Genomic DNA, 24,429 nt, shown 5'->3' with positions numbered 1-24,429 from the left:
GGAGCTCAGCGTCCTGCCCCCTTCGCTGGCCGACATTAGTTCTGGTAAGCGGGGGCCCGTCCTCACCGCGGCGAACGGCAGCCCCATCCGCACATATGGACGGCGCATGGTTCCCATCGTGCTCGGCTCCTGCCATTTCTCATGGAACTTCACCATTGCCGACGTCTCCCAACCATTGCTCGGGGCTGATTTTCTCCAGGCGCATTCCCTCATGGTGGACGTCGGGCGTCAGCGTTTGGTCAACGCCACTACAATGGAGCCGATCACGTTGCCCTTTGATCAACCGGTGGGACGGCCACTGGCGTCCGTGGATTCCCGATTCGCACGGATCTTGGCTGCGTTCCCGGACATTCTCACTCCGCAGTTTCAATCAGCAACCCCCAGCCACGGAGTGGTGCATTATATCCCGACTACCGGCCCACCACTCCATGCACGAGCACGACGACTGCCACCAGATAAACTGCGTCTGGCACGGCGGGAATTCCGCACGATGGAGGCCTTGGGGATCGTCCGCCCTTCGAGCAGCCCTTGGGCGTCCCCACTCCACATGGTCCCTAAGTCAAGCGGGGGCTGGCGACCTTGTGGGGATTACCGACGGCTGAACGCTGCAACAACAGCGGATCGATACCCCGTACCCCACATCCAGGACTTCACGGCCCATTTGGCTGGGGCCACAATTTTTTCAAAAGTGGATCTGGTACGGGGTTATAATCAGATCCCGGTTCACCCGGATGACGTACCCAAGACGGCTATCATCACGCCATTCGGGCTTTACGAGTTTACTCGGATGCCGTTCGGCCTCAAAAACGCTGCACAGGCCTTTCAGCGCCTCATGGACGGGGGTTTGTCGTGACCTCGAATTCGTGTTCGTGTACCTGGACGACATCCTGGTGGCCAGCCGCTCGCAGCAGGAACACTGCGCTCACCTTCGACAGCTCTGTCAGCGGCTCAGCGAGCCGCTGACAGAGCTGTTGATGGACAAGTGATGGAGATGGAGCGGTTGATGGACAAGTGCAAAACGGCACTTGTCCATCAACCTGGACAAGTGCCGTTTTGGGGTCAACGAAATTGACTTTCTCGGCCACCGCGTGACTGCGCAAGGCGCGGTTCCCCTGCCTGACAGGGTTGACGCCATCCGTCGGTTTCCCCGCCCACGCACGGCGCGTGGCCTGCAGGAATTTGTCGGCATGGTGGCATTCTACCATCGTTTCGTGCCATCCGCGGCCCACATCATGCGGCCCCTGTATCAACTTCTGGCGGGTGGGCAGCAGAAGAGCGTTGAGTGGACCCACGAGGCGGAGGCAGCTTTCGACGGCGCGAAGGAGGCCCTTGCTCGGGCCGTACTGCTGGTGCACCCGCTGGAAGATGCCCCGACTGCTCTCACTGTGGACGCCTCGGAGTCGGCGGTTGGTGCTGTGCTGGAGCAGCTGACAGGCGGAGTTTGGCGGCCTCTGGCCTTCTTCAGTCGGCACCTAAACCGTGCGCAGACCAAGTACAGCGCGTTCGATCGTGAGCTCCTGGCTCTGTACCTGGCTGTGCGCCATTTTCGTTACTTCCTGGAGGGCCACCCGTTCACCGCCTACACCGACCATAAGCCGCTCACTTTCGCCCTGCAGAAGGTTTCCGACCCCTGGTCCGCACGTCAGCAGCGGCAATTGGCTTACATCTCCGAATACACCACAGCCATCCACTACGTCGAGGGGAAAGAGAATCGGGTGGCCGACGCATTGTCCCGCCCTGCTATAAACGCCGTGTTCGAGGTGGCGCCCGGAATGGACTATTCTGCTCTGGCGGCGGCACAGCTCACGGACGACGAGGTGCCCGCCTACCGGACTGCCATCTCCAGCCTCCGCCTTGAGGATGTCCCTCTCGGTCCTGGGGGAGTGACAATCCTGTGCGATGTGTCGTCCGGTCAGCCGTGCCCCATCGTCCCTGCCACCTGGCACCGGAGAGTGTTCGAGGTGATCCACGGACTGGCTCACCCATCAATCCGGGCGACAACGGCACTGGTGGCAGCTCGTTTCATGTGGCACAGTCTGCGCAAGCAGGTTGCCCATTGGGCTCGCACCTGCATCCCGTGCCAGACGGCAAAAATCCAGCGCCATGTCCGCGCACCTCTCCAGGAGTTTGGTCTACCTCACCGGCGGTTCGACCATCTCCACGTGGACATTGCGGTGGCCGGAGGCCATTCCGTTGGCTGACACCTCAACGGCTACGTGTGCTTGTGCGTTGTCCGCGCACTGGATTGCTCGCTTCGGGGTGCCGGCGCACATCTCCTCCGACCAGGGGCCACAGTTCACCTCCGAGCTGTGGTCAGCCATGGCTCGCTTGCTGGGGGTGCAGCTGCACCACACCACGGCTTACCACCCGCAAGCTAACGGTCTGGTGGAGAGGTTCCACCGGCAGCTGAAGGCGGCATTGAAGGCACGACTCTCCGGCCCAGACTGGATGGACGAGTTGCCGTGGGTCATGCTGGGCATCCGGACCGCTCCCAAAGAAGACTTCATCATCATCGGCGGAGTACGGGTCGCCACTCACAGTGCCCGGGGAGTTCGTGCCGTCGGCGCCGGAGCAGCAGGAAAAGCCCTCCTCCACCCTTCAATGCCTTTGCGAGCGAGTTGGCAGGCTCGCACCCGTCCCGACGTCCCGCCATGGGACATTTCGCCCACACGTGCCATTGGCCCTCAAGGACTGCCCGTATGTTTTCTTGCGCCGTGATGCCCACCGGACGACACTCCAGAGGCCGTACGAGGGCCCGTTCCGGGTGCTGGAACACGGGCAGTCGACTTTTGTCCTGGACATGGGGGGCCGGCCGGAGGCCGTGTCGATTGACCGTTTAAAGCCGGCGCACCTGGACATTGACCAGCCGGTGCTGGTTGCCCAACCTCGGCCCCGAGGGCGCCCCCCCTCACGACTCCCTCCACCTGTCACTCCACCTGTCCTTCCGCCGGTCCCTCGACCTGTCCCTCCACCTACGCCCCCGCAAGCCCCGGGATCTGCTGACTTCCGCACGCGGGCCGGCCGGGTCGTGCGCCCGTCGGTGCGTTTTGTGCCTCTGGTTCTGGGGGGGGGGGTGGTTCCTGTGGCGGCTCCTAAGGGTCGTGCCATTATACTGCCGAACCCCTCGGCACAGGAGTGGTGCAGTCCGGAGGCGGCCCTCAGCCAGAGGGTTTAAAAGGCAGGGTTTGGGTGCCATCTTCCTCTGGTTTCGTCTTCCCTTCAACCGGGAGGAATACAATAAAGGTGCTTCTCAAACACTCGACTTCGTGCCTCCTTTTGAGACCCACGCACCCCACACACACATATATACACAAACACACACACATACGAGAAGAGGGAAAAGATTGACGTGGTACCAGACTGCTATAGAATGCAATAGAAAAGTCAGGTATTGTATAGTGAGAGGTAGGAGACGCAGAAGATGATGTATAAGATAGATGAACAAAATTGAAGAAACAATTTGATCGTCTCTGCAGCATAATAGGTAGTTGGTGAAAGCTAATCCATGGAATTACCAAAAATAGGTGTCAATTTAGAGCCTGACTTGCTAAATGTATCCAATTTCCAAAAGTAGTTCAGCAAGATCACACCTGTGAGAGAAATGCAGTCAGATAGTGGTCAGCGTCTGTCATATCATCAAATATTTACTTAACAGTTTAAGATTCTCTATTTAGTGACTTAGTCATAAGAACAATGGTTGAAGTTGGCAATTGCACTGAGTCTTTTGGGTCATTTAAGTGTTTGGTTATTGTAAAACGGGTTGTGTCTATGATGTTTCCTAGCTTGATCCCTTTCCATTTCTTTAGTTCAATTTCCAACATAAAAACTCTCTACAGGAAATCTGATTTTATTATAGATGCTATGATTTGTATTTCTGTAGATCAAATTCTGTGGATAAGTCAGATGCTTTTACTGAGCCTTTTAATACCTAAATGTTAAAATTTGATTATACATGTGAGAGGTTTAATTGCAATATCTGATTTGTATTTTATCCTGCTCAGATTATCTGTTCAGTTTTGCCACTGCAGCTACAAAAAAGATATCAGAATCAGTGGTTGAGACTGCACAAACTATAAAGAAATCTGTGGAAGAAGGAAACATTGATGGTGTGATTGACAAGGTTTGTACCTTTTCATGGACATTAAATTGGATTTCTACAATTCAAGAGTTGACGTTAAGTACTGAATTATATTGATTATTGCAGCTAACATGGCAGCTTGAGGATTTTATCTTTTGATTTTATTCATTTGGAAGAAGTAATTGGCACAGCCAGTATTTATTGTCCATCCCTAATTGTTCATGAAAAAACGGTGGAAGGTCACTGCCATGATTTACTGCAGTCACCCAGTACTTGCATGGAATTATTGGGTAGGAGGTTCATATATTTAGAGCTAGTTATGCAAAATGAATGCAGAAATAATGTGTGTGGGGGTGGGGTGTGAGGTGAGGGGAAGCATCTCTGGCCCTTGTTCTACATAGTAGAAGTAATAGATTTGGGAAATAGTAATTATGCCCTTTAAATTAAGAGATAAGAGTAGAGATATTCCTGTGTAATGTATTCCGGTGTGTCTTTTGACTATACTGCACACAATAATGTGACAAATGGGGTCAAATTTCAAATTCTTTCAAAAAAGTTGACAAGCACTTTATTAGGTTCATGACTAAACATAGTATCAACAACAAATATAAGAAAAGATAGCATGTTGGAGGCAAGTTTCTGAAAATGGCATCAGAATTCACAAATACATTTTGTGTAACGGTTGTTGCATGGTGTCCACCAGTGACCTGGTTGGCACAGTATGTACACATATTTCTTATTCCTTTCTATGTTTATGAATACCACATGGAATAATAAAATTGCAAACACCATTTCCACTTAATTCACCTGATCATTTAGTAGAATACTGCATCCGTCTAAGTGGGCACCGCAACATGCATTACATAAACGTTTACATAGAAACATAGAAAATAGGTGCAGGAATAGGCCATTCGGCCCTTCGAGCCTGCACCGCCATTCTTTGTATTGTATTGTATTCAATTTATTGTCATTGTCTCAATTTGAGACAACGAAATGAATTTTCCTTACAGGCAGTATCATTAAAAAAAATCACAAAGAAATTATAAAAATAAATAATAAATAAATAATAAAACATATTAAAAATAAAATTGAAATTGAATTAAAATTTTTAAAAAAGCACAAATACAGAAGTCCACGACACAACATAACATAAATGGCACCCAGGTGAGGACGGCACCATAGTCCAGCCAGCCTCCCCTCCGTGTTCATCCGTGGACGGGGCCTTCCAAGCACCCGCAGTCGCCGCCCCGGGTGGCCCGATGTTCAGGCCCTCACGCCGGGCTGGTGGAACGCCGACGCCGAACCCCGACGGTGAGCAGCCTCCTCCTCAGCGGCCCGGACCTCCTGATCAGCCGCCTCCCGCTGCCGGAGTCTGCAGCTCCCGAGTCCGCAGGTCGAGCCGGGCAGAGTCACAGGACCCCGCGCTGTCCATCAGCGCCGCCCGCGTTGGGAGCTCCGCAAACCGCAGCTCCGTGATGTTGGTGCAGCAGGTCCAGCACTCCGGGCTCCAAACGGCGACCCCCGGTAAGGCATCACCAGCCCCGCGATGTTCCAGCGCTGTCCCGCCGCTGCTGGAGCTCCGGTCGATCCCGGCAGGAAAGGCCGCGCCAATCCAGGTAGGTAGGCCGCTGTGGGGGGGGGGGGGAGGACGCGACTCGAATAATAGTCGCGTCCTCACCAGGAAGCGGCTGAAGGACGGTATCCCCCGCACCGTGCCCTCTTCCCCCACATAAAAACACCAAAAAAAAACAAAAAAAAAAAAAAAACACACTTTTACATAACTAAATAAACAAAAAAACAAAAAGATACCGGGCTGTAGGTGGAGGCTGCTGGCACCAGCGCCACCGGAAGTACAATGTGATCATGGCTGATCATCCAACTCAGTATCCTGTACCTGCCTTCTCTCCATACCCCTTTAGCCACAAGGGCCACATCTAACTCCCTCTTAAATATAGCCAATGAACTGGTCCTCAACTACCTTCTGTGGCTGAGAGTTCCAGAGATTCACCACTCTCTGTGTAAAAAATGTTTTGCTCATCTTGGTCCTAAAAGATTTCCCCCTTATCCTTAAACTGTGACCCCTTGTTCTGGACTTCCCCAACATCAGGAACAATCTTCCTGCATCTAGCCTGTCCAACCCCTTTTTGTAAGTTTCTATAAGATCCCCCCTCAATCTTCTAAATAACCAATTTATGTCCAAACATTTTTTTTAATTGATTTTTAAAAGTCGGAAAATATATCGTAAATGGTTGTTGCGTTTTTGACACCACGAATGTTTTTGATATATTAAATTGGAAAGTAAGAAAAAATAATTAACTCGCCCAAAGCTCGCTACTACCATAGGTTACCTCGTTGGGTGTTTGAAAAGTATTAGCGGTTTGGAGCCTCTGTGGTTTAACTTACGGACGTATCGACCCCGATAATGGTCGTTGTGACAATGGACACCATACACAACGACCGTTACGGGATCTTTATGTTATATAGATATAGATGAAGATTTTTCATTATCAAAACATATATGTATGAAGGGCCATATGAAGTTTATTTATTAATTAAATATTCATGACTAAATGTGGCAGCGTTTTTAATGCCACATTTTTGGTATCCAAAATGATGGGAAAACGATGAAAATTTGTCTGTTATGAAAAAAGTTTTTGTCTTTCAGTCTTGAAGTTATCTAATTTATATTTGCTATTTATGTTTCCTATGATGGGTAGATTTTTGTTAAGAGCAGTGTATTGGTGTAAAAAAGTGAATACTAATCTTGTTTGTCAATAACTCTCCAGTATTGTAAAAAGACACATATTTACAATTAGTAACATTAGTGCAATTTTATAAGCCTTGAATTTCATTACTGTTTAATGATGCAAAGCTCAACTATAACTTTTCAAAACATTACTAAAAGGCATCGAAACAGGCGAATTAAGAATTTTATGCAACTGATGTTGACTTTTATGTTCAAATGTTTCCACTTAGTGTGGGTATGAGTTTTTCCTTTACATTTTAGACAATCATTGGAGATTTTCAAAAGGAACAAGACAAGTTTGTGCAAGAAAAGCTGGTAAAGAAAACAGGTGCTTACTACTTATAAATTGTTTTTATTTACATATTTATATCTTAGAATATTCAGTACGATTCTTTAATGGCATTATTGTGATGATTCGCTTATTTGATCAAATTATTTTGTCATCCTAGTTTATTGCGCTGTGATAGATAAGTTGTCTGCACTAAAATATCTTCAATTATATCAAAATATCTCCACTGTCCATTGCTTTTCTTCAGCTAAGATATATTTTAGTTGATTGAAAGATACAGCATGGAATTAGGCCCTTCAACCCCACCAAGTCTACATTGTTATCCCACTTTCGCCACGACTCCCTACACAATGGGCAATTTATAGAGGCTGATTTACCTGCAAATCCGCAAATCTTTTGGATGTGGGTGGAAACCGGAGCACATGGAAGAAACGCACATGGTCACAGTGAGAATGTGCAAACTCCACACCGACATGACCCAAGGCCAGAATCGAAGTTGTTGGTGCCGTGATCATTCATGTGCTACATGTAATTTCATGGTTTTTAAAGCATTCACTATATTTGCTATTATCTAAAAAAGACAGGTAATCCAGTAAAGAGGTTAAAAAAAATTGTGCAACATATTAATATTGTAAATAGAATTAAATTTAAAATAAAAACTTCATACTTGCAGGATGCCATTATTTCATTTATAGGAAGGCAAATTATAAAATAGTATAAATGCTCTGTGTGATTTCAGATGATTAAAGAAACCATGTTCTCTATTTCATGGTGTTCTATTATTTTTTGTATGCTTTGGAAATTAAATTCTGGAAATGTGCATTATTCTGTAAAAATTCTCAATCGCTTTCTTTATATTTTATTTGTGTTAAATGTTTATTCTTTACTGTTTTAATGCAAAGTGAAAGTTGTAGTAGTATTCCAGATTGATGAGATATGGCTAGAGGTTAGCCCAATGGTTTTATGGAGTTTGGCTTGCAAACTCAAAAAATGATTTATTACGACATTCTCCAAATCAACCCCACTTCACCTTTTGCTTGTCACTTCTTGTGCCACCCTTCCCCACTCACCACTTTACATTGGCTATCTTCCAGTCCAGATGAGGGGTCCTACCCGGAATATTGTCCATTTTGCTCCACGGATGCTGATCACCCCACTGAGTTCCTCCTGCAGATTTGGTTATTACTCAAGATTCCGGCATTTGCAGTGTTTTGTTTCTAAAAAAAACTAGAACGATGTTGAAGTTGCAGTTATAATTGTAGTCTGAAATTTGTCTATATTGCAAAATCATTTTAGTTCGAGAAGTTCTTGATAAACTATAATCATTGCATGATCTTATTAAGATAAATTACCATTGCTAACAATACTTTGTAATTTTTACAGATGCTGCAGTACCTCCTTGGGTTGGATACAGTGAGGAAGAAACTATTCAGCAACAAATCTTAGCATTATCAGCGGTAAGTCTGATATTCTCAAATTTTTAATTGGATTTACGTGAAATAATGTTAATGTCGAAGACCCAAGATTTTAATGTTTTGTTTACAGATACAGTGTAGAAATAGGCCCTCCGGTCCACTGAGTCCATGCTGACTAGTGCTCACCCAACCACTAATTCTATCCTACACACTAGGTACAATTTGCAGAAGCCAAATAACCTACAAACCTGCACATCTTTGGAATGTGGGAGGAAACCTGAGAAACCCCACGCAGTTATGGAGAATGGACAAACATTATACAGACAGCACCCGCAGTGAGGATCGAACTTAGGGTCTCTGGCGTTATAAGGCAGCAACTCTACTACTGTGCCACTGTAAAATTAAACTGTTAATCTGGACTTTAGTGATGGAATAGCAGACTTTCCAAGTTATTGAAAAAATTTCGTATAGATACACTCTAACATACTTTGAAATCACTTATTTTTAGATCTTATGCAATAGAATAATTTTCTAGTGACCCCGGTAACTTTCAAGAAAGTGCAAGGAAATATGCTTCAAGGGAATGAGAGAAACAGACTAGGGATTTTCAACCAAAAATGAAAAAAGTTGGGGGAGATTCGAGAGAGGCAGAAAAGATGGGTGAGTTTCTGGGGAGCAGGGGAAACGGGCAGTGACGTTTTGGGAGAGTGCAGGAAACACAGGTGAGTTTTTGGGGAACTAGGGAAATGTGGTTTTGTTTCGTGGAGCGCGGGGGACAAAACTGGAGAGTTTTGGGGAGTGTGGGAAACATGGATGAGTTCGGGGAGCACGGGTAACTTGATTTTATCCTCTCAATATAAATTATCTGCCCCATATTTTCCTTAAAGTAATTCTCATTATCTTGCACTGAATATTGTCACCAGTATGTTTGCAAACATTTCCTTTCGTTTGGTTAGAATAGGCACAAATAGATTGCACCGAGTGGAAGTCACACTAAGTTTACTATCTAGAGCCACAAGATAGGTTAAACCATGGTTCAATGATGCCACTTCAACTGCTGAAGCTGATGATAACAGTAGCACAGCTGGCCGAGCCGCTGCCTCACAGCACCAGGGACCCTGGTTCGATCCTGGCTGGGGCTATGTGTGACAAGTTTGCATGTTCTCCCTGTGACTGTGTGGCCCTCTCCAGGTGCTCCGGTTTCCACTCACATCCCAACAACATGCGGGTTTGTAGGTTAATTGTCCTCTGTGTCCTCTGTTAATTGTCCTCTGTAAATTGCCCTACGAGTGTGTCAAACTCATATTCTTTGATACCTTGAAGAAGGGTTTTGGCCCGAAACGTTGCCTATTTCCTTCGCTCCTTAGATGCTGCTGCACCCGCTGAGTTTCTCCAGCTTTTTTGTGTACCTTCTTTGATACCTGATGTTTTTATGTTCAGATAGGCCTTCCCCTAGTTACCTGACAAACAACCAAATGTAAAAAGAATTTGCAGGTTTCCAATTTAAGATCAAACTTATATTTTACTCCCAGTAGTCTATTCCAGCCCACCTGAGGTTATGTATATTCAAAGACCACCCAGAGTGTTATTTATCAGAGCAGATTGGATTTATTCAGTAATTAACTGTAGTAATTTATAGGTTGAGTCTTTATCTGCATGATTGCTCTACTAGTTTTTATACAGTATCCCTTAGGTTGATTATTGTCATGTGTACCAAGGTATAGTGCAAAACTTCATTTTGCATGCTATCAAATCGGATAATACAATACATAAATATCATCGTTAAACAACTAAGGTTTTATGTTGATAGGAGAGAAGAAACTTTCTTCGAGATCCTCCAGCAGGAGTGCAATTTAATTTTGACTTTGATCAAATGTTTCCTGTTGCTGTTGTAATGCTTCAGGAAGATGAACTCCTGAACAGAATGCGATTTGATCTTGTTCCAAAGCTGTAAGTCTTACACTTCAACTGTGCATGCTAAAAAAATTGCCAGAATGGAACAAAGGCCAGCACAAAACTGTTGAATATCTCTTTTAATAATGTATATAATAACTTATCTGTAGAGCAGTTAACAAATTAAGCGAGTTGTAAATGTAGAGGGAATATCTGGAACAGCCTGATAGATTGAACGTGGTTTCACCAAAGTGAGAAAGTGGCATCAAGCGAGACTCCAGGATGGTGTGCTGCCTCCTTGGTGCCAGAGTCCAGGACCTCTCGGAGCGGCTGCACGGTATACTCGAGAGGGAGGGGGAGCAGCCGGAGGTTGTTGGGAATGATGGCACAAACGATATAGGTAGGAAGAGGACGAGAGCTTCTGCAACACGAGTTTAGAGAATTGGGTAAAAGACTGAAAAGCAAGACCTCCAGGGTAGTGACCTCAGGATTGCTTCCAGTACCTCGTGCTAGTGAAGATAAGAACAGGAGGAGAGGGGAAATGAATGTGTGGCTGAAGAGTTGGTACAGGGGGCAGGGATTTAGATTCCTGGATCATTGGAATCTCTTCTGGGGCAGGATTGACCTGTACAAAAGGGACGGGTTGCACCTTAACTGGAAGGATACCAACATCCTGGCGGGCAGGTTTGCTAATGCTACATGGGAGGGTTTAAATTAGATGGGCAGGGTGGTGGGATCTTGTGCAGGACAGAGGCACTTAAGAGGCTGGAGGTTGGTATGGACTGGAGGGTGGTGAGGGAAAGGTTAGTGGACAGAATAGGCAGGTGAAAGGTGGACAGCGAGGAAGGAGGGTTGGTTTAAACTGCAAGTGCTGATAAAAGCTCAGGATAGGTACATTCCCGTTAGAGTGAAGGGCAAAGCAGGCAGCTAAGGAAGCTTGGCTGACAAGGGAAATTGAGGCATTGGTCAAAAACAAGAATGATGCATGGGACAGGTAGAGGCAGCTGGGATCAAGTGCATCCCTGGTGGAGTTTCAGGAACTAAGGAGTAAACTGAAAAAGGAGATCAGATGGGCAAAAAGGAGCCAGGAGATGGCTCTGGCGGGTAGCATTAAGGGCAATCCCAAAAGATTTTATAAATATACTAGACTAAGTGGGACCCGTTGGGGTCCCATGTTCACACGGGAGGGCTGGTTCCCCAATGCAATATTCCACCTCTCCACCAATTCCAATATTGGTGGCCAGTGGGGGGGGGGGACTTTCTGGAGCGCTAGTATGGGTGTTGTGGGTCGAAGGGACTGGCTTCCAGAGGGTTAGTATGGACATTGTGGGCCAAAGGGACTGGTTTCCAGAGGGTTAGTATGGACATTGTGGGCCAAATGGATTCTTCGGCTGGCAGCTCAGTCACTCAGGTCTGGTGGGCTGGCAGCTCAGTCACTCGGGCATGGTGGGCTGGCAGCTCAGTCACTCAGGCCTGGTGGGCTGACAGATCAGTCACTCAGGGCTGGTGGGCTGGCAGATCAGTCCCTCAGGGCTGGTTGGCTGGCAGTTCACTCACGTCTATTCCTTGAAATTGCATTTCAGGCAGCGTGCAGGCCACCAAACTCAATTTCACAGCATTTCAGGCATAGTGCAGGCCACCAGCATTTCAGGCAGAGTGCAGGCCACCAAATTGCCAGACAACTCATTGCATTGTCATTCAGGGCTAACAAATCAATTATTGTAAGTACATTGCAGACTCACAATTCAGTTGATTCGCAGCTTAGAATCACATTTGTGGACTCTCCCTTGCGATCTTCCAGAGTGACTGACTCACGTCCAGGCATCCGGGGTTTTATAGTACTGTCCCACCCCCCACCCACCTTCATCGTGGTGAATGACAGGCGAGAGAACCAATCAGCTGATCTCAAGATTTTTAAAACACTCATAACTTTTTTATTTTTCATCGATCGGAAAAATCCTTGGGGCTACCTCAGCGGAGCGCTAGCAAAATCATAGCGATATATGCTAGCGTTTTTTCTAAAATCTATATACAGCACAGCCAGGAAGTGGTCAAGATGAGACTTTTAGTTATATAAATAAGGGGGAAAGGGTAACTAGAGAGAGAGTGGGACCTCTCAGGAATCAAAGCGGTCACCTGTGTGGAGCCACAGTAGATGGGCAAGGTCCTCAATAGGTATTTCTCATCTATTTACTGAGGAGAAAGACAGTAGGACGGAGGAACTTGGGGCGGTCAATGGAAGTGTCTTCAGAGCAATCAGGGTTACCGTCGAAGAAGTACTGAAGGTACTATCGTGTATGAAGGTAGACGGGAGCTCCTGGTTGAAATTTATGAGTCTTTAAAAACAGGAGAGATGCAGGAAGACTAGGGTGCCAAATGTTGTCCCTCTTTTCAAGAAGGGTTGCAGGAAAAATGCTGGGAACTATAGGCCATCTGTAGTTGGAACGTCACTAGAGAGCATTCTGAGGGATAGGTTATACAGGCATTTGTTTGGGCAAGTGTTTATTCGGGATAGTCAGCATAGTTTTGTACATGGGAGGTCGTGTCTCACAAAACTGTGATGTTTTTGAAGACATGACTAAAAAGGTTGATGAGGGCAGAGCTGTAGATGTGTACATGGATTTCAGAAAGGCATTCGACAAGGTTCCGCATGGTAGGCTGTTCTGGAAGATTAGATCGCATGGGATCCAAGGAGAGATACCTGAATGGATAGCAAATTGGTTCCATGGAAGGAAGCAGAAGGTGATGGTGGAAGGTTGCCTCTCGGACTGGAGGCCTGTGTAGGAAAGAACTGCAGATTCTGGTTTAAATCGAAGGTAGACACTAAATGCTGGAGTAATTCAGCGGGACAGGCAGCATATCTGGAGAAGGAGTGGGTGACGTTTTGGGTCGAGACCATTCTTCAGACTGATGTCAGGGGAGTGAGCGGGACAGAGATAGAATGTAGTTGGAGACAGTAACACTAGTAGGAGAACTTGGAAGGGGGAGGGGATGGAGAGAGAGGGAAATCAGTGGCTATTTGAAGATAGAAGTCAATGTTCATACCGCTGGGGTGCAAGCTACCCAAGCAAAATATACGGTGCTTTTCCTTCAATTTGCACTGGGCCTCACTCTGACAGTGGAGAAGGCCTAGGACAGAAAGTTCAGATTGGGTGTACAGAACAGGCCGCCAGGGACTATCCCAGCCACAACTTAAGAAACAGTTAGACAGGTACATGGATAGGACAAGTTTGGAGGGATATGGACCAAGCGCATGCAGGTGGGACTAGTGTAGCTGGGACATGTTGGCCGATGTGGGCAAGTTGGGCTGAAGGGCCTGTTTCCACACTATCACTCTATGGAAAGTGATCAATATTGTTGTTGCTGCCAACTATCACAAAACATAGAAAAGAGACTCAATATAGTTACATACTTGGGCCAAGTCTCACTCCTTGGTGATGGGTAAAGTAATGTATGAGAGAGGGGGTCACAAGAGATCGCAGATGCTGGAATCTGGAGCAAAAAAGCAACATATGTGCTGGAGGCACTCTATGTCAAGTAGCATCTATGGAAGAAACAAATTATTGCCAACCAGTGGTGCTGGTCCTGCCACCGGTCCTGAAGCAGATTTTCGAGCCATAGCGTCAATAATTCTCTCCACAGATGCTCAATCTGCTGTTCCTCCAGCATAATATCTAATATTTTTGGTTACTGCTTTAACATTTCATAAAGCATAATGTTTTTTTTTATTAATTAATCAGATTTTGCTGAGACTGCAGAACGTTAGATTTCAATAATGCAGCACCTCTTTTGAGAATTTATTTTAAAAATAGTGAAATTTGGTTGCGTTTCCAAAATAACAACAAAATGGTTCCTTAATGGAAGGTCGAACGAGAGCTTTCCCTACCAAGAAGCATCGACTTATGTAAATTGGATAACATTATTATTGGAGAAAGAAATAAGATATGTGAAAAGAAAGAGATTAGTTAAAACAATTGTAGGTCCCTTGCAGTCAGAAACAGGTGAGTTGATCATGGGGAACACGGATATGGCGGACCAATTGAATAACTACTTTGGTTCCGTCTTCACTAAGGAAGACATAAATAATCTGCCGGAAATAGCAGGGGACCGCGGGTCAAAGGAGTTGGAGGAATTGAGTGAAATGCAGATTAGCTGGGATGTGGTGTTGGGTAAATTGAATGGATTAAAGGCCGATATATCCCCTGGGCCAGATAGGCTGCATCCCAGAGTAGTTCCTGAGGATTGGCGGGTAGCAAACGTAACCCCACTTTTTAAGAAGGGAGGGAGAGAGAAAATGGGGAATTACAGACCAGTTAGTCTAACATCGGTAGTGGGGAAACTGCTAGAGTCAGTTATTAAAGATGGGATAGCAGCACATTTGGAAAGTGGTGAAATCATTGGACAAAGTCAGCATGGATTTACGAAAGGTAAATCATGTCTGACGAATCTTATAGAATTTTTCGAGGATGTAACTAGTAGCGTGGATAGGGGAGAACCAGTGGATGTGGTGTATCTGGACTTCCAGAAGGCTTTCGACAAGGTCCCACATAAGAGATTAGTATACAAACTTAAAGCACACGGCATTAGGGGTTCAGTATTGATGTGGATAGAGAACTGGCTGGCAAACAGGAAGCAAAGAGTTGGAGTAAACGGGTCCTTTTCACAATGGCTGGCAGTGACTAGTGGGGTACCGAAAGGCTCAGTGCTGGGACCCCAGCTATTTACAATATATATTAATGATCTGGATGAGGGAACTGAAGGCAATATCTCCAAGTTTGCGGATGACACTAAGCTGGGGGGCAGTGTTAGCTGTGAGGAGGATGCTAGGAGACTGCAAGGTGACTTGAATAGGCTGGGTGAGTGGGCAAATGTTTGGCAGATGCAGTATAATGTGGATAAATGTGAGGTTATCCATTTTGGTGGCAAAAACAGGAAAGCAGACTATTATCTAAATGGTGGCCGACTAGGAAAAGGGGAGATGCAGCGAGACCTGGGTGTCATGGTACACCAGTCATTGAAAGTAGGCATGCAGGTGCAGCAGGCAGTGAAGAAAGCGAATGGTATGTTAGCTTTCATAGCAAAAGGATTTGAGTATAGGAGCAGGGAGGTTCTACTGCAGTTGTACAGGGTCTTGGTGAGACCACACCTGGAGTATTGCGTACAGTTTTGGTCTCCAAATCTGAGGAAGGACATTATTGCCATAGAGGGAGTGTAGAGAAGGTTCACCAGACTGATTCCTGGGATGTCAGGACTGTCTTATGAAGAAAGACTGGATAGACTTGGTTTATACTCTCTAGAATTTAGGAGATTGAGAGGGGATCTTATAGAAACTTACAAAATTCTTAAGGGGTTGGACAGGCTAGATGCAGGAAGATTGCTCCTGATGTTGGGGAAGTCCAGGACAAGGGGTCACAGCTTAAGGATAAGGGGGAAATCCTTTAAAACCGAGATGAGAAGAACTTTTTTTCACACAGAGAGTGGTGAATCTCTGGAACTCTCTGCCACAGAGGGTAGTGTAGGCCAGTCCATTGGCTATATTTAAGAGGGAGTTAGATGTGGCCCTTGTGGCTAAGGGGATCAGAGGGTATGGAGAGAAGGCAGGTACGGGATACTAAGTTGGATGATCAGCCATGATCATATTGAATGGCTCGAAGGGCCAAATGGCCTACTCCTGCACCCAATTTCTATGTTTCTATGATCCATGACTGCTTAATTTAATGTGCTGAAACATTCCGTGGGCTGTATTGTCTACAAAATTTTCATTTTGAAGAATGCAATATATACTCAATCTGTTTAAAATACAATGCTTTGCTTTATAATGACCTGTTTCTATTCCAGTGTGAAGGAAGAAGTGTTTTGGAGAAACTACTTTTACAGAGTGTCACTTATCAAACAATCAGCACAGCTTACTGCTTTAGCTGCTCAACAACAGGCAGTTGACCAAGAGGAGAGGGAAGATAGCAACGCAGATGATTCTCATTTGACAGGTAACAGACTGTCTGCAGAATTTAGACAAATTATATTCTTCATACAATAAACCTCGCTATGAGTAAATTTGTACTTTCTGCACCCTTTAGAATGTTCCAGTTATGTGTCCTCAATTTCATTTTGAACTGGGTCTTCAAAGGAGTTTTCCCCAACTTCCAACCAATTCTATATTTACCTTGGGCCTGACTGATGGGGGAGAAAAAAATAACACCAAGTGATTTAACAGTGATTTTCTGATTAATTGTTTAAGTGGAGGTGAAACAGTTCACAGCTGGCTAGTAAACAATGCCATTTGTATTGACAGTAGCCATCCTTCAATGAGACCCCCCATCACCCACCCCACCCCGTCTTATTAGCACCTTTACCTGTAGAGAATGATCAATTTATAAGTGTAGAATGTCCTATATGTGGTGGGGGGGAATATAATTTGGGGTGAATCTCTTCTTGTAGGGTAAATATATTCCAAATCACGCTATTTGTAATTTGTAAAAAAAAAATTGAATCCAGTCAAGAATCTCAAATGATATGCATCACAGTTTCAAAAATATAATTGTTACTGGGTTTAGTCAGTGGATTTGATCATGGTTTGCTAACCCTTCCCAGCATGGAAAATTTACAGTATTTTATATTGATACCACCGATTATTTTTAGGCTTAACCTCCTATGTACATCCTCAATTAAATGCAAAGCATTTTATCTCCTGCATTGGATTCTGAAAATCTTTATTTACATTTGTTATTGAGCAATGAATGATTTATAAGAAATTTTTTTCTTGACTTTTCAGAAACAATGCGGTCAAAAACACCACCAGTTCCAATCAAAACTCAAGCAGAATCTCAAGAGGTAACATATTTTCATGAGCATAGCTTATTACTTCCATTGAATGCTTGGGTTTTGCCCATTAATGTAAACACATTGCTTCTTGAAATAATCCACACAAATATTTTGTTTAATGCTATTCCTATCAGGAGGAGGAGGAAGAAATTTCTACAAGTCCAGGTACTACCGAATTTATTAGTGATGCATACGAAGGATGCAATTTGAACCAAGAGAATTTACGGAAAGAAATTAAACAGCTGGTGTTGGATAAAAAGGATGATGATTCAAAAGAAGGTGACACAAACTTAATAGCTATTGCTGCCAGTTTTTTTCCAACACTTAAATTAAGTATCATAAATTTCGAGATGCAATTGTTTTTATCTAAACCATATGTTGTTTAGTCAGCTGCATAGAAATGCAGTAATGCTAAAAATATTTTGCAGACTTGGCTTTCTATATTTTGTAGCTATCATGTAATTTGTTATTTACCTAATATACGTTTTAATACATTTTAAGCCATTAATTGGATTTCAGTAGTATGTATCAGTGTTATTGCTACAATAATGTTAATTAATGCTAAACAGCAATTGTAACATTCACTGGAAAATAGAAAACTTTCTGATTAATGTAGAACACAGATTAAAGGGATTATGATCTCATCGAGCCAATAAATTAGCTGGGTCTTGAAGAACAGAACATCTGCTTCTTAATCTTTGACAAATCAAAGAGATACAGCATGGAAACAAGCCCTTTGGCCCAACTTGCCCATGCCGACCAAGATGCCCCATCTGCACCAATCTCACCTGTTTCCCATAATCTCTAAAAAATTTCCTATCCATGTCCTTTGTCCAAATGTTTTTTTAATAGTTCTTATAGTACCTGCCTAACTACCTCCTCTGAGACAAAAAGCTGGAGTAACTCAGCAGGACAGGCAGCATCTCTGGAGAGAAGGAATGGGTAATATTTCATAGAAACATAGAAATTAGGTGCAGGAGTAGGCCATTCGGCCCTTCGAGCCTGCACCGCCATTCAATATGATCATGGCTGATCATCCAACTCGGTATCCCGTACCTGCCTTCTCTCCATACCCCCTGATCCCCTTAGCCACAAGGGCCACATCTAACTCCCTCTTAAATATAGCCAATGAACTGGCCTCAACTACCCTATGTGGCAGAGAGTTCCAGAGACCCCTTGTCGGGTCTCTTGACCCTCTGTTTCAGGTCAAGACCCTTCTTCAGACTAACCCAGCATCTGCAGTTCCTTCCTACACACCTCTGGCAGCTTGTTCCATATACCAACCACCCTCAGTGTAGGAAAAAAGTTGCCCCTTGAGTTCCTATTAAAGCTTTCCCTTTTCACCTTAAACCTATGTCCCGGGGGAAGGTGGGCAGTGGTATAATTTAGAACATGCATCACTATTTAAAAATTAGGATCTCCCATTTAAGAGACAAATGAAATACATGTTTATCTGAGACTTTGGATGGTCCTTAAATCCTTGAAGGTATTGGTAGTTATATTTTTGATAAAGGCATGAAAGGTTACCCTGAGTGGATGGAATCTGGAGTAGAAATTGCAATTAATTCAGCCATGATTGTATTAAATGATGGAGCAGGCTTGAGAGCCAAGTGGCCTGTTTGTACTCTTAATTCTTCTCAAAACAACATTCAAGAACATTGTTGTATATTGTATTTAATGCAGATACGTGTGAGGTATTACATTTTGGGAAGTTCAAACAGGTCAGGGCCTGGACAGTGAATTACAAGGCTCTGGGAAGTGTCGTAGAGCAGAGTGCTTGTTGTTAATAAGGGTTTTCATTGCATATGAGAATCTAGCACAGGTACACAGTTCCCTGAAAGTACCATCACAAGTAGATAGGATGGTAAAGGCTTCTGATACATCAGTCAGAATATTGAGTATAGAATTTGGGACATTGTGTTATAGTAGTACTGGACGTTGGTGAGGCCACATTTGCTGTATTGTGTTCAGTTTGGTCACCCTGCTGTAAAAAGTATGCCATTAAGCTGAAAATAGTGCAGAGAAGTTACGCAAGGATGTTGTCAGGACTCGGGGGCCTAAACTGTAGGGAGAGATTAGGCAGGCTAGGACTTTATTCCTTGAAGCACAGGAGGCTCTTCATATGATCTTCATAAAGGTGTATAAAATCATGTGGGAAATTGATAGGGTTTGGATAGAGTATTTTACCCAGAAGAATGGATTCAAGTGTGAGTGGAAAGATTTAATAGGAACCTGAGGGTTAACTTTTTTACTCAGAGGGTGATGGCTATGTGCAATGAGTTGTCCAAGGAGGTACAATAACAACATTAAAAAACACTTGGACAGGTACATATGGATAGGTTTAGAGGGATTTGGAAAAATACAGGCAAATGAGACTAGCTTTGGTCGGCATAGGCAAGTTGGGCTGAAGGGCCTATTTCCATGCTTTTAGACTGACTCTTACAGATTGTGAATTTTGCTACAAATGCATCCATTTATCATGAGCTTCATTTTTCAACAGCATCTGCTGACTGGGAGAGAGAACTGCAGCAGGAACTTCAAGATTTTGAAGTAGTGGTTGAGACAGAAAAAGCAGATGAAAATTGGGATAAGGAAATTGAAGAACTATTACAAGCTGAGGATTGAACTGAACAATGGTGCTCACCGATACTTTCACCGGCACACAACTCAACGGGACCAGCATGATTCTTGAATTTTCTTCACACGGTCACCTGAACAGATAACTTTTTTAGTTTGTGAGTATTATTCTGAATAAAATGGGATGAATGATTCATCCATAATTCAGAGTAATTTACCTCTTTATGCTCTCAAGGCAGGTGAGAAAAGTTGTATTTCTAATTACAGGGATTTATGCTTTCTGTGTTTATATCTACCATTAATACTACTTATTGCATTCAATACAGGTGTTATAGTGATTTATAGGTGAATATTGCAACAAGCAGATATTTTGTGTTCTGATTAGTTAATTGTAGTGTACACCAGAGATCAATAAAACTTCTAAGTGCTTCATGTGAATAAGGGTTTTCATTACACCATGGTGTATGTGAGAATGAACTAATATGAATACAAAATATTTGTCTGGTTCAAATATATTTATGATAGGGGTGCAATTTTTTTTTTGTTCAGTTAACAGTTAGATAGCTTCCTTAAGTTAGTTATGGATCTAATAAAAGTTTAACTGAACTGAATTAAAAATGGTTTGTGGGAAATAGTGACGGATTTTAATTTTTTTCAGACCTATAAATCAGATTAGTTCAGAAATAATCCAAAAATGATTGTCATGCGTATAGATTAATAATTTTCGTTTTTCTGAAGTAAAATCTAATGAACTGCAATTGTTCCATAATTCGTGTGTTTTCAAATAAACATAATCTCTTGATTTTTATGGGATTTTTTTGAAAATTGTGTTTGGATGCATTTCTTTAAAATTCACACAACATTGTGGAAAATTGCATAATGTATGTAATTTCATTTTTGCCAAAAAATATTTGTCACACTTGCAAGGCTGGAAATGTAGAAATATTTATAATTTTGCTTTGCTATTTATATTTTTGTGAAATTTAAATCCTGTATTTGTATTAATTCTGAAAGCTATTAATGATTAAAAACACTTGTATTTTCATAATAGTTCCCCTACTCTAACATTTATGTGGTTTAAACATTCTAGCCCAAGTCATCATTTTTCTCTTAATTATCATTTGTTAACATGTTCTTGGCCAACCTGTCATCTTCGTGATGAACAACAGAAAAAGTTGGTAAATTGTTTGTTGCGATTTGGATATTGTCATTTGCATTGCATTCCAGCTGGATTCATAACTCGCCTAAAAATGAGGTCTTTGGGTGTTTCTGTAAAATGCACTTTGTTTCATCACAACACAAGGCTTGGATAAAAATTTGATTTGCTATTAAGTTGTACAAAGTTTCATTTCCAAGCTAAGTGTAACCATGGATGCTTAATAAAAAGTTTTCTTTAGATTCATTTTATTTATGATAGTTTACTGTTCTTTTGTTGCATATTTGACATATTCATATTAGAATGTCAATGATAAATGCAATGGTTCAAAATAAGCGAGTTCGGTATTCTGAAAAACGCAAGGAATCATGGAATTTGTCAAAGGTCACTCGCTATAAAGAAAAAGCAAACAACTGTATAAATTGTATACATTCTTATCTTCCTAATTTATGTGTAAAAATATATTTAATCTGAGGAACAGGGGTGCCAGGTAGCAGGGGAGCGGGGTGTAACAGTGAGATAGAGGGGCGAGTAGGAGATAGGGAGGGGGAGAGATACTCTCGGCAGCTGCACGCACACAGACCCAGACCCTCATCAACAGCCAGGATCCCCGGCCTACCCCCATCGCCACCTTACTACTAAACCCACCCCACAACTGTCACCACTTCCATCCACACTCACAACTAGCCTATTGCTCACCATCCCAGTTCCCATTCTCCACATGTGATGATCCCAACATTTCCTGATGTATTGGAGACTTACATCAACAAAGAATGTAGCTTCCACGATATCCAAGGTCCTTGCCAACCTTGAAGCAAAGCTGCTCCTTCTCTATTACTTTATCATCTGCACCTCAACACTGGTGAAACACATTTGCCTTTGGTTGTCATGGCTTTCACTGTGAGGTCACATGATACCACCTCCATGATAACAATGGGGAGAGATGATGTTGCCCCCCCTCCCCCCAGGTTATCCATAAGAACTGAGGGCGGGAGGAGGTGAACACAATTCTAAGATATTTTTGGTGCACGTAAGGTCCATCTTGGTTCTGCAGCTCATGGTCCTTCTCTTAGTAAGTATCTGTCCTCCTTGATAACTCAGATTACCTACAGCTCTATGCACGAGGATTATATGTATTTCTACTGGCTCTTAAGTGAAGAGGCAGATGCTGAAATGAGCCCGAGCGGACCTGCTCCAACTCAGTGCTCTCTACTTGTAGACCTCCCATCAAATAAGTTCATTCTTCCCTGATCAATACATTTAATCTCCTTAAACTCTAGTAGATCACAATCTCCATATCCATAGTATACATTAAATAAACCATTCCACTGTTGACCTCTGGTAGGGTAAAGCAGTCATAGACAAAGGATGACGTTTTAAATATAGTAGTCATTAATACAAATGAGAACCAGTCTTCCTGAATTACTTCAGAATATAGACTCCAAGTAGTAAACAGTTAAAAGTACAGTTGCATGAGTAAGCACCTCATTAAGGGAGCTGGCTTATGAAGTATGGTCTGTTAACTGACTTGACATTGAGGTATTCTTGTATACATTGATCACACATAAAAAATGGGTCCAAGTTAATTGGCCTACATCAAACCAGACAAGAGACTTTTATTTTGTATTTAGATGTTAGAGATACAGTGTGGCAAGTCCATGCGATCACCCTGTACACAAGCATTATCCTACCCACTAGGACCAATTTACAATTTTACCAAAGCCAATTAACCTACAAACCTGTACGTCTTTGGAGTGTGGGAGGAAACTGGAGCACCTGGAGAAAACCCACGCGATCACAGGGAGAACATATAAATTCCACACAGACAGAACCCATAGTCAGGACCGAACCCTAGTTCTGTTGTGCTATAAGGCAGCAACTCTACCGCTGTGCCATTGTGCAGTTGCATCTTCGTCTAAGTAATCAATACAGTAATTGGATGCATTTACGTATCCAGAAATTCAGCCCCCACAACACTAATTTGGAATATTTCTGGTTTCTGTTAGATCACGTAAATTACTATGTCTACTCAAAGCTATTTGAATGGTCAGTGTGTGCACACCATGGTTACCAAAATATTATGTCTGGACGGCCAATATCGGGGGGGGAAATAAAAAGTTTCAGGGCAGAGCAAGCAGCACTTCGCTGTTTGAGACACTGGCGCTGAGCGGCCAACTGGGAATGCGTTGTGCACTGATACAATTTTTAATTGACGTCACTTGTGCAAAATTCTTTAACACATGTAAAGCCTGTGGGAACCTGAAGCAAATCCTGACAGGAGGGTTGAGGCCTACTGCAACATTAATTACAGGGCTCCACTTCACCTGGGCCACTCCCTCTGGGTCTGAGACATCGGTCTCCCTGCAGGCAACTGCCGCCTTTAAAACTCCAGCATTAGCTAACAGAATGGTAATTGGAGTGATAAAACAGTCAACTCGGAATATAGGAATGGACCATGTACAGTGGTATTGAACCATTGGGAGTTTCCACATACAATGGTGGTTTAGTCTATGAAGTTCTCTGAGAATGTTAAGTAAGTATAGGCACAGGGACATAATCAAAGAGGTGAATCTTCAGCATAGATTTATCACATGGTGCTGAAATATTGAGGACTTGTTTTCAAAGCCATATTTGTATAACATTGGCAAAGAATATGCCTGTACTGAATTTGAATCAAAAGTGTTGCCTACCTCAAAAAGCTTTCATCATCTGCAGAGCTCAGGAACCGGTAAATCAATATCTACTCGCGACCAACCATTTCAAATCACTGCTCACCATTCCACCATTCACCAAGCCTTATTTCTACTCTCACCACTCGTCTCTCACCACACACTATCAATTTTATCCCCACTCCCACCCTTCCCATAAACTTGCCTCGACTCAGCCAAATCATTCCTCATCATCACCATCACATTTGCTACTAACTCCTTATCTCACTGGAACTCATCCTTCTTTCAACAATAAACCATTGCCGATTTGCCGCCAAACCATCCCCATCTCACCACATACCTCTTTCTCCCCATTACAACTCACCCACCCTTCATCAATGACTACCTCCATCCGCACTACAACCCAACCCACAACACTCACAAATTCCATCACACTCATAACGAGCCTATTTCCCACCAACCCTGTTCCCATTCTCCACATTTGATGATGAGCTCAATAGTTCCCAATGCATTGAGAACAGACTTACATCAACAAAGAATGTAGTGCCCTGAGGTCCTTACTGAGCCTGAAGCAAAGCTGCTCCTTCTCCATTGCATTTCATCATCTGCACCTCAACACTGGTGACCAACCTTTGCCTTTGGTTGCCATGGCTATCACTGTGAGGTCATATGACATCCCCTCCATGGTAACAATGGGAAGACCTGATGTCACTGTAGATTGGTTATCTCCTACTAACCAATTGTAGTGCTTGTTAGTAGTAGCTCTGCCTACTATGCGGTTTAT

General features: G+C 43.7%; 1 protein-coding gene and 1 long non-coding RNA gene across 2 annotated transcripts in view; one reads left to right on the top strand and one right to left on the bottom strand.

Moving 5' to 3' along the window:
- The window catches only part of LOC129702880 (uncharacterized), an 85,735-nt gene extending 77,514 nt beyond the window's left edge, over positions 1-8,221 (bottom strand). Inside the window, exon 1 of the long non-coding RNA XR_008724467.1 lies at positions 8,184-8,221. This is a non-coding gene — a long non-coding RNA (uncharacterized LOC129702880). The remainder of the gene's footprint in view (positions 1-8,183) is intronic.
- LOC129702879 (synapse-associated protein 1-like) overlaps positions 1-21,222 on the top strand; it is a 29,518-nt gene extending 8,296 nt beyond the window's left edge. The window contains exons 2-9 of the mRNA XM_055644941.1: positions 4,002-4,120; positions 7,086-7,152; positions 8,497-8,570; positions 10,339-10,478; positions 16,260-16,408; positions 17,194-17,252; positions 17,378-17,522; positions 19,744-21,222. Coding sequence (XP_055500916.1) covers positions 4,002-4,120; positions 7,086-7,152; positions 8,497-8,570; positions 10,339-10,478; positions 16,260-16,408; positions 17,194-17,252; positions 17,378-17,522; positions 19,744-19,868 — 878 coding nt within the window. The 3' untranslated portion in view covers positions 19,869-21,222. The remainder of the gene's footprint in view (positions 1-4,001; positions 4,121-7,085; positions 7,153-8,496; positions 8,571-10,338; positions 10,479-16,259; positions 16,409-17,193; positions 17,253-17,377; positions 17,523-19,743) is intronic.
- Positions 21,223-24,429: the final 3,207 nt, after the last annotated feature.

This window comes from Leucoraja erinacea, chromosome 13, assembly GCF_028641065.1.
Source record: "Leucoraja erinacea ecotype New England chromosome 13, Leri_hhj_1, whole genome shotgun sequence".
In the NCBI taxonomy this organism is placed as follows: Eukaryota; Metazoa; Chordata; class Chondrichthyes; order Rajiformes; family Rajidae; genus Leucoraja; species Leucoraja erinaceus.
The sequence above is the reverse complement of the archived record's forward strand: the minus strand, read 5'-3'. Positions and strand labels throughout refer to the sequence as shown.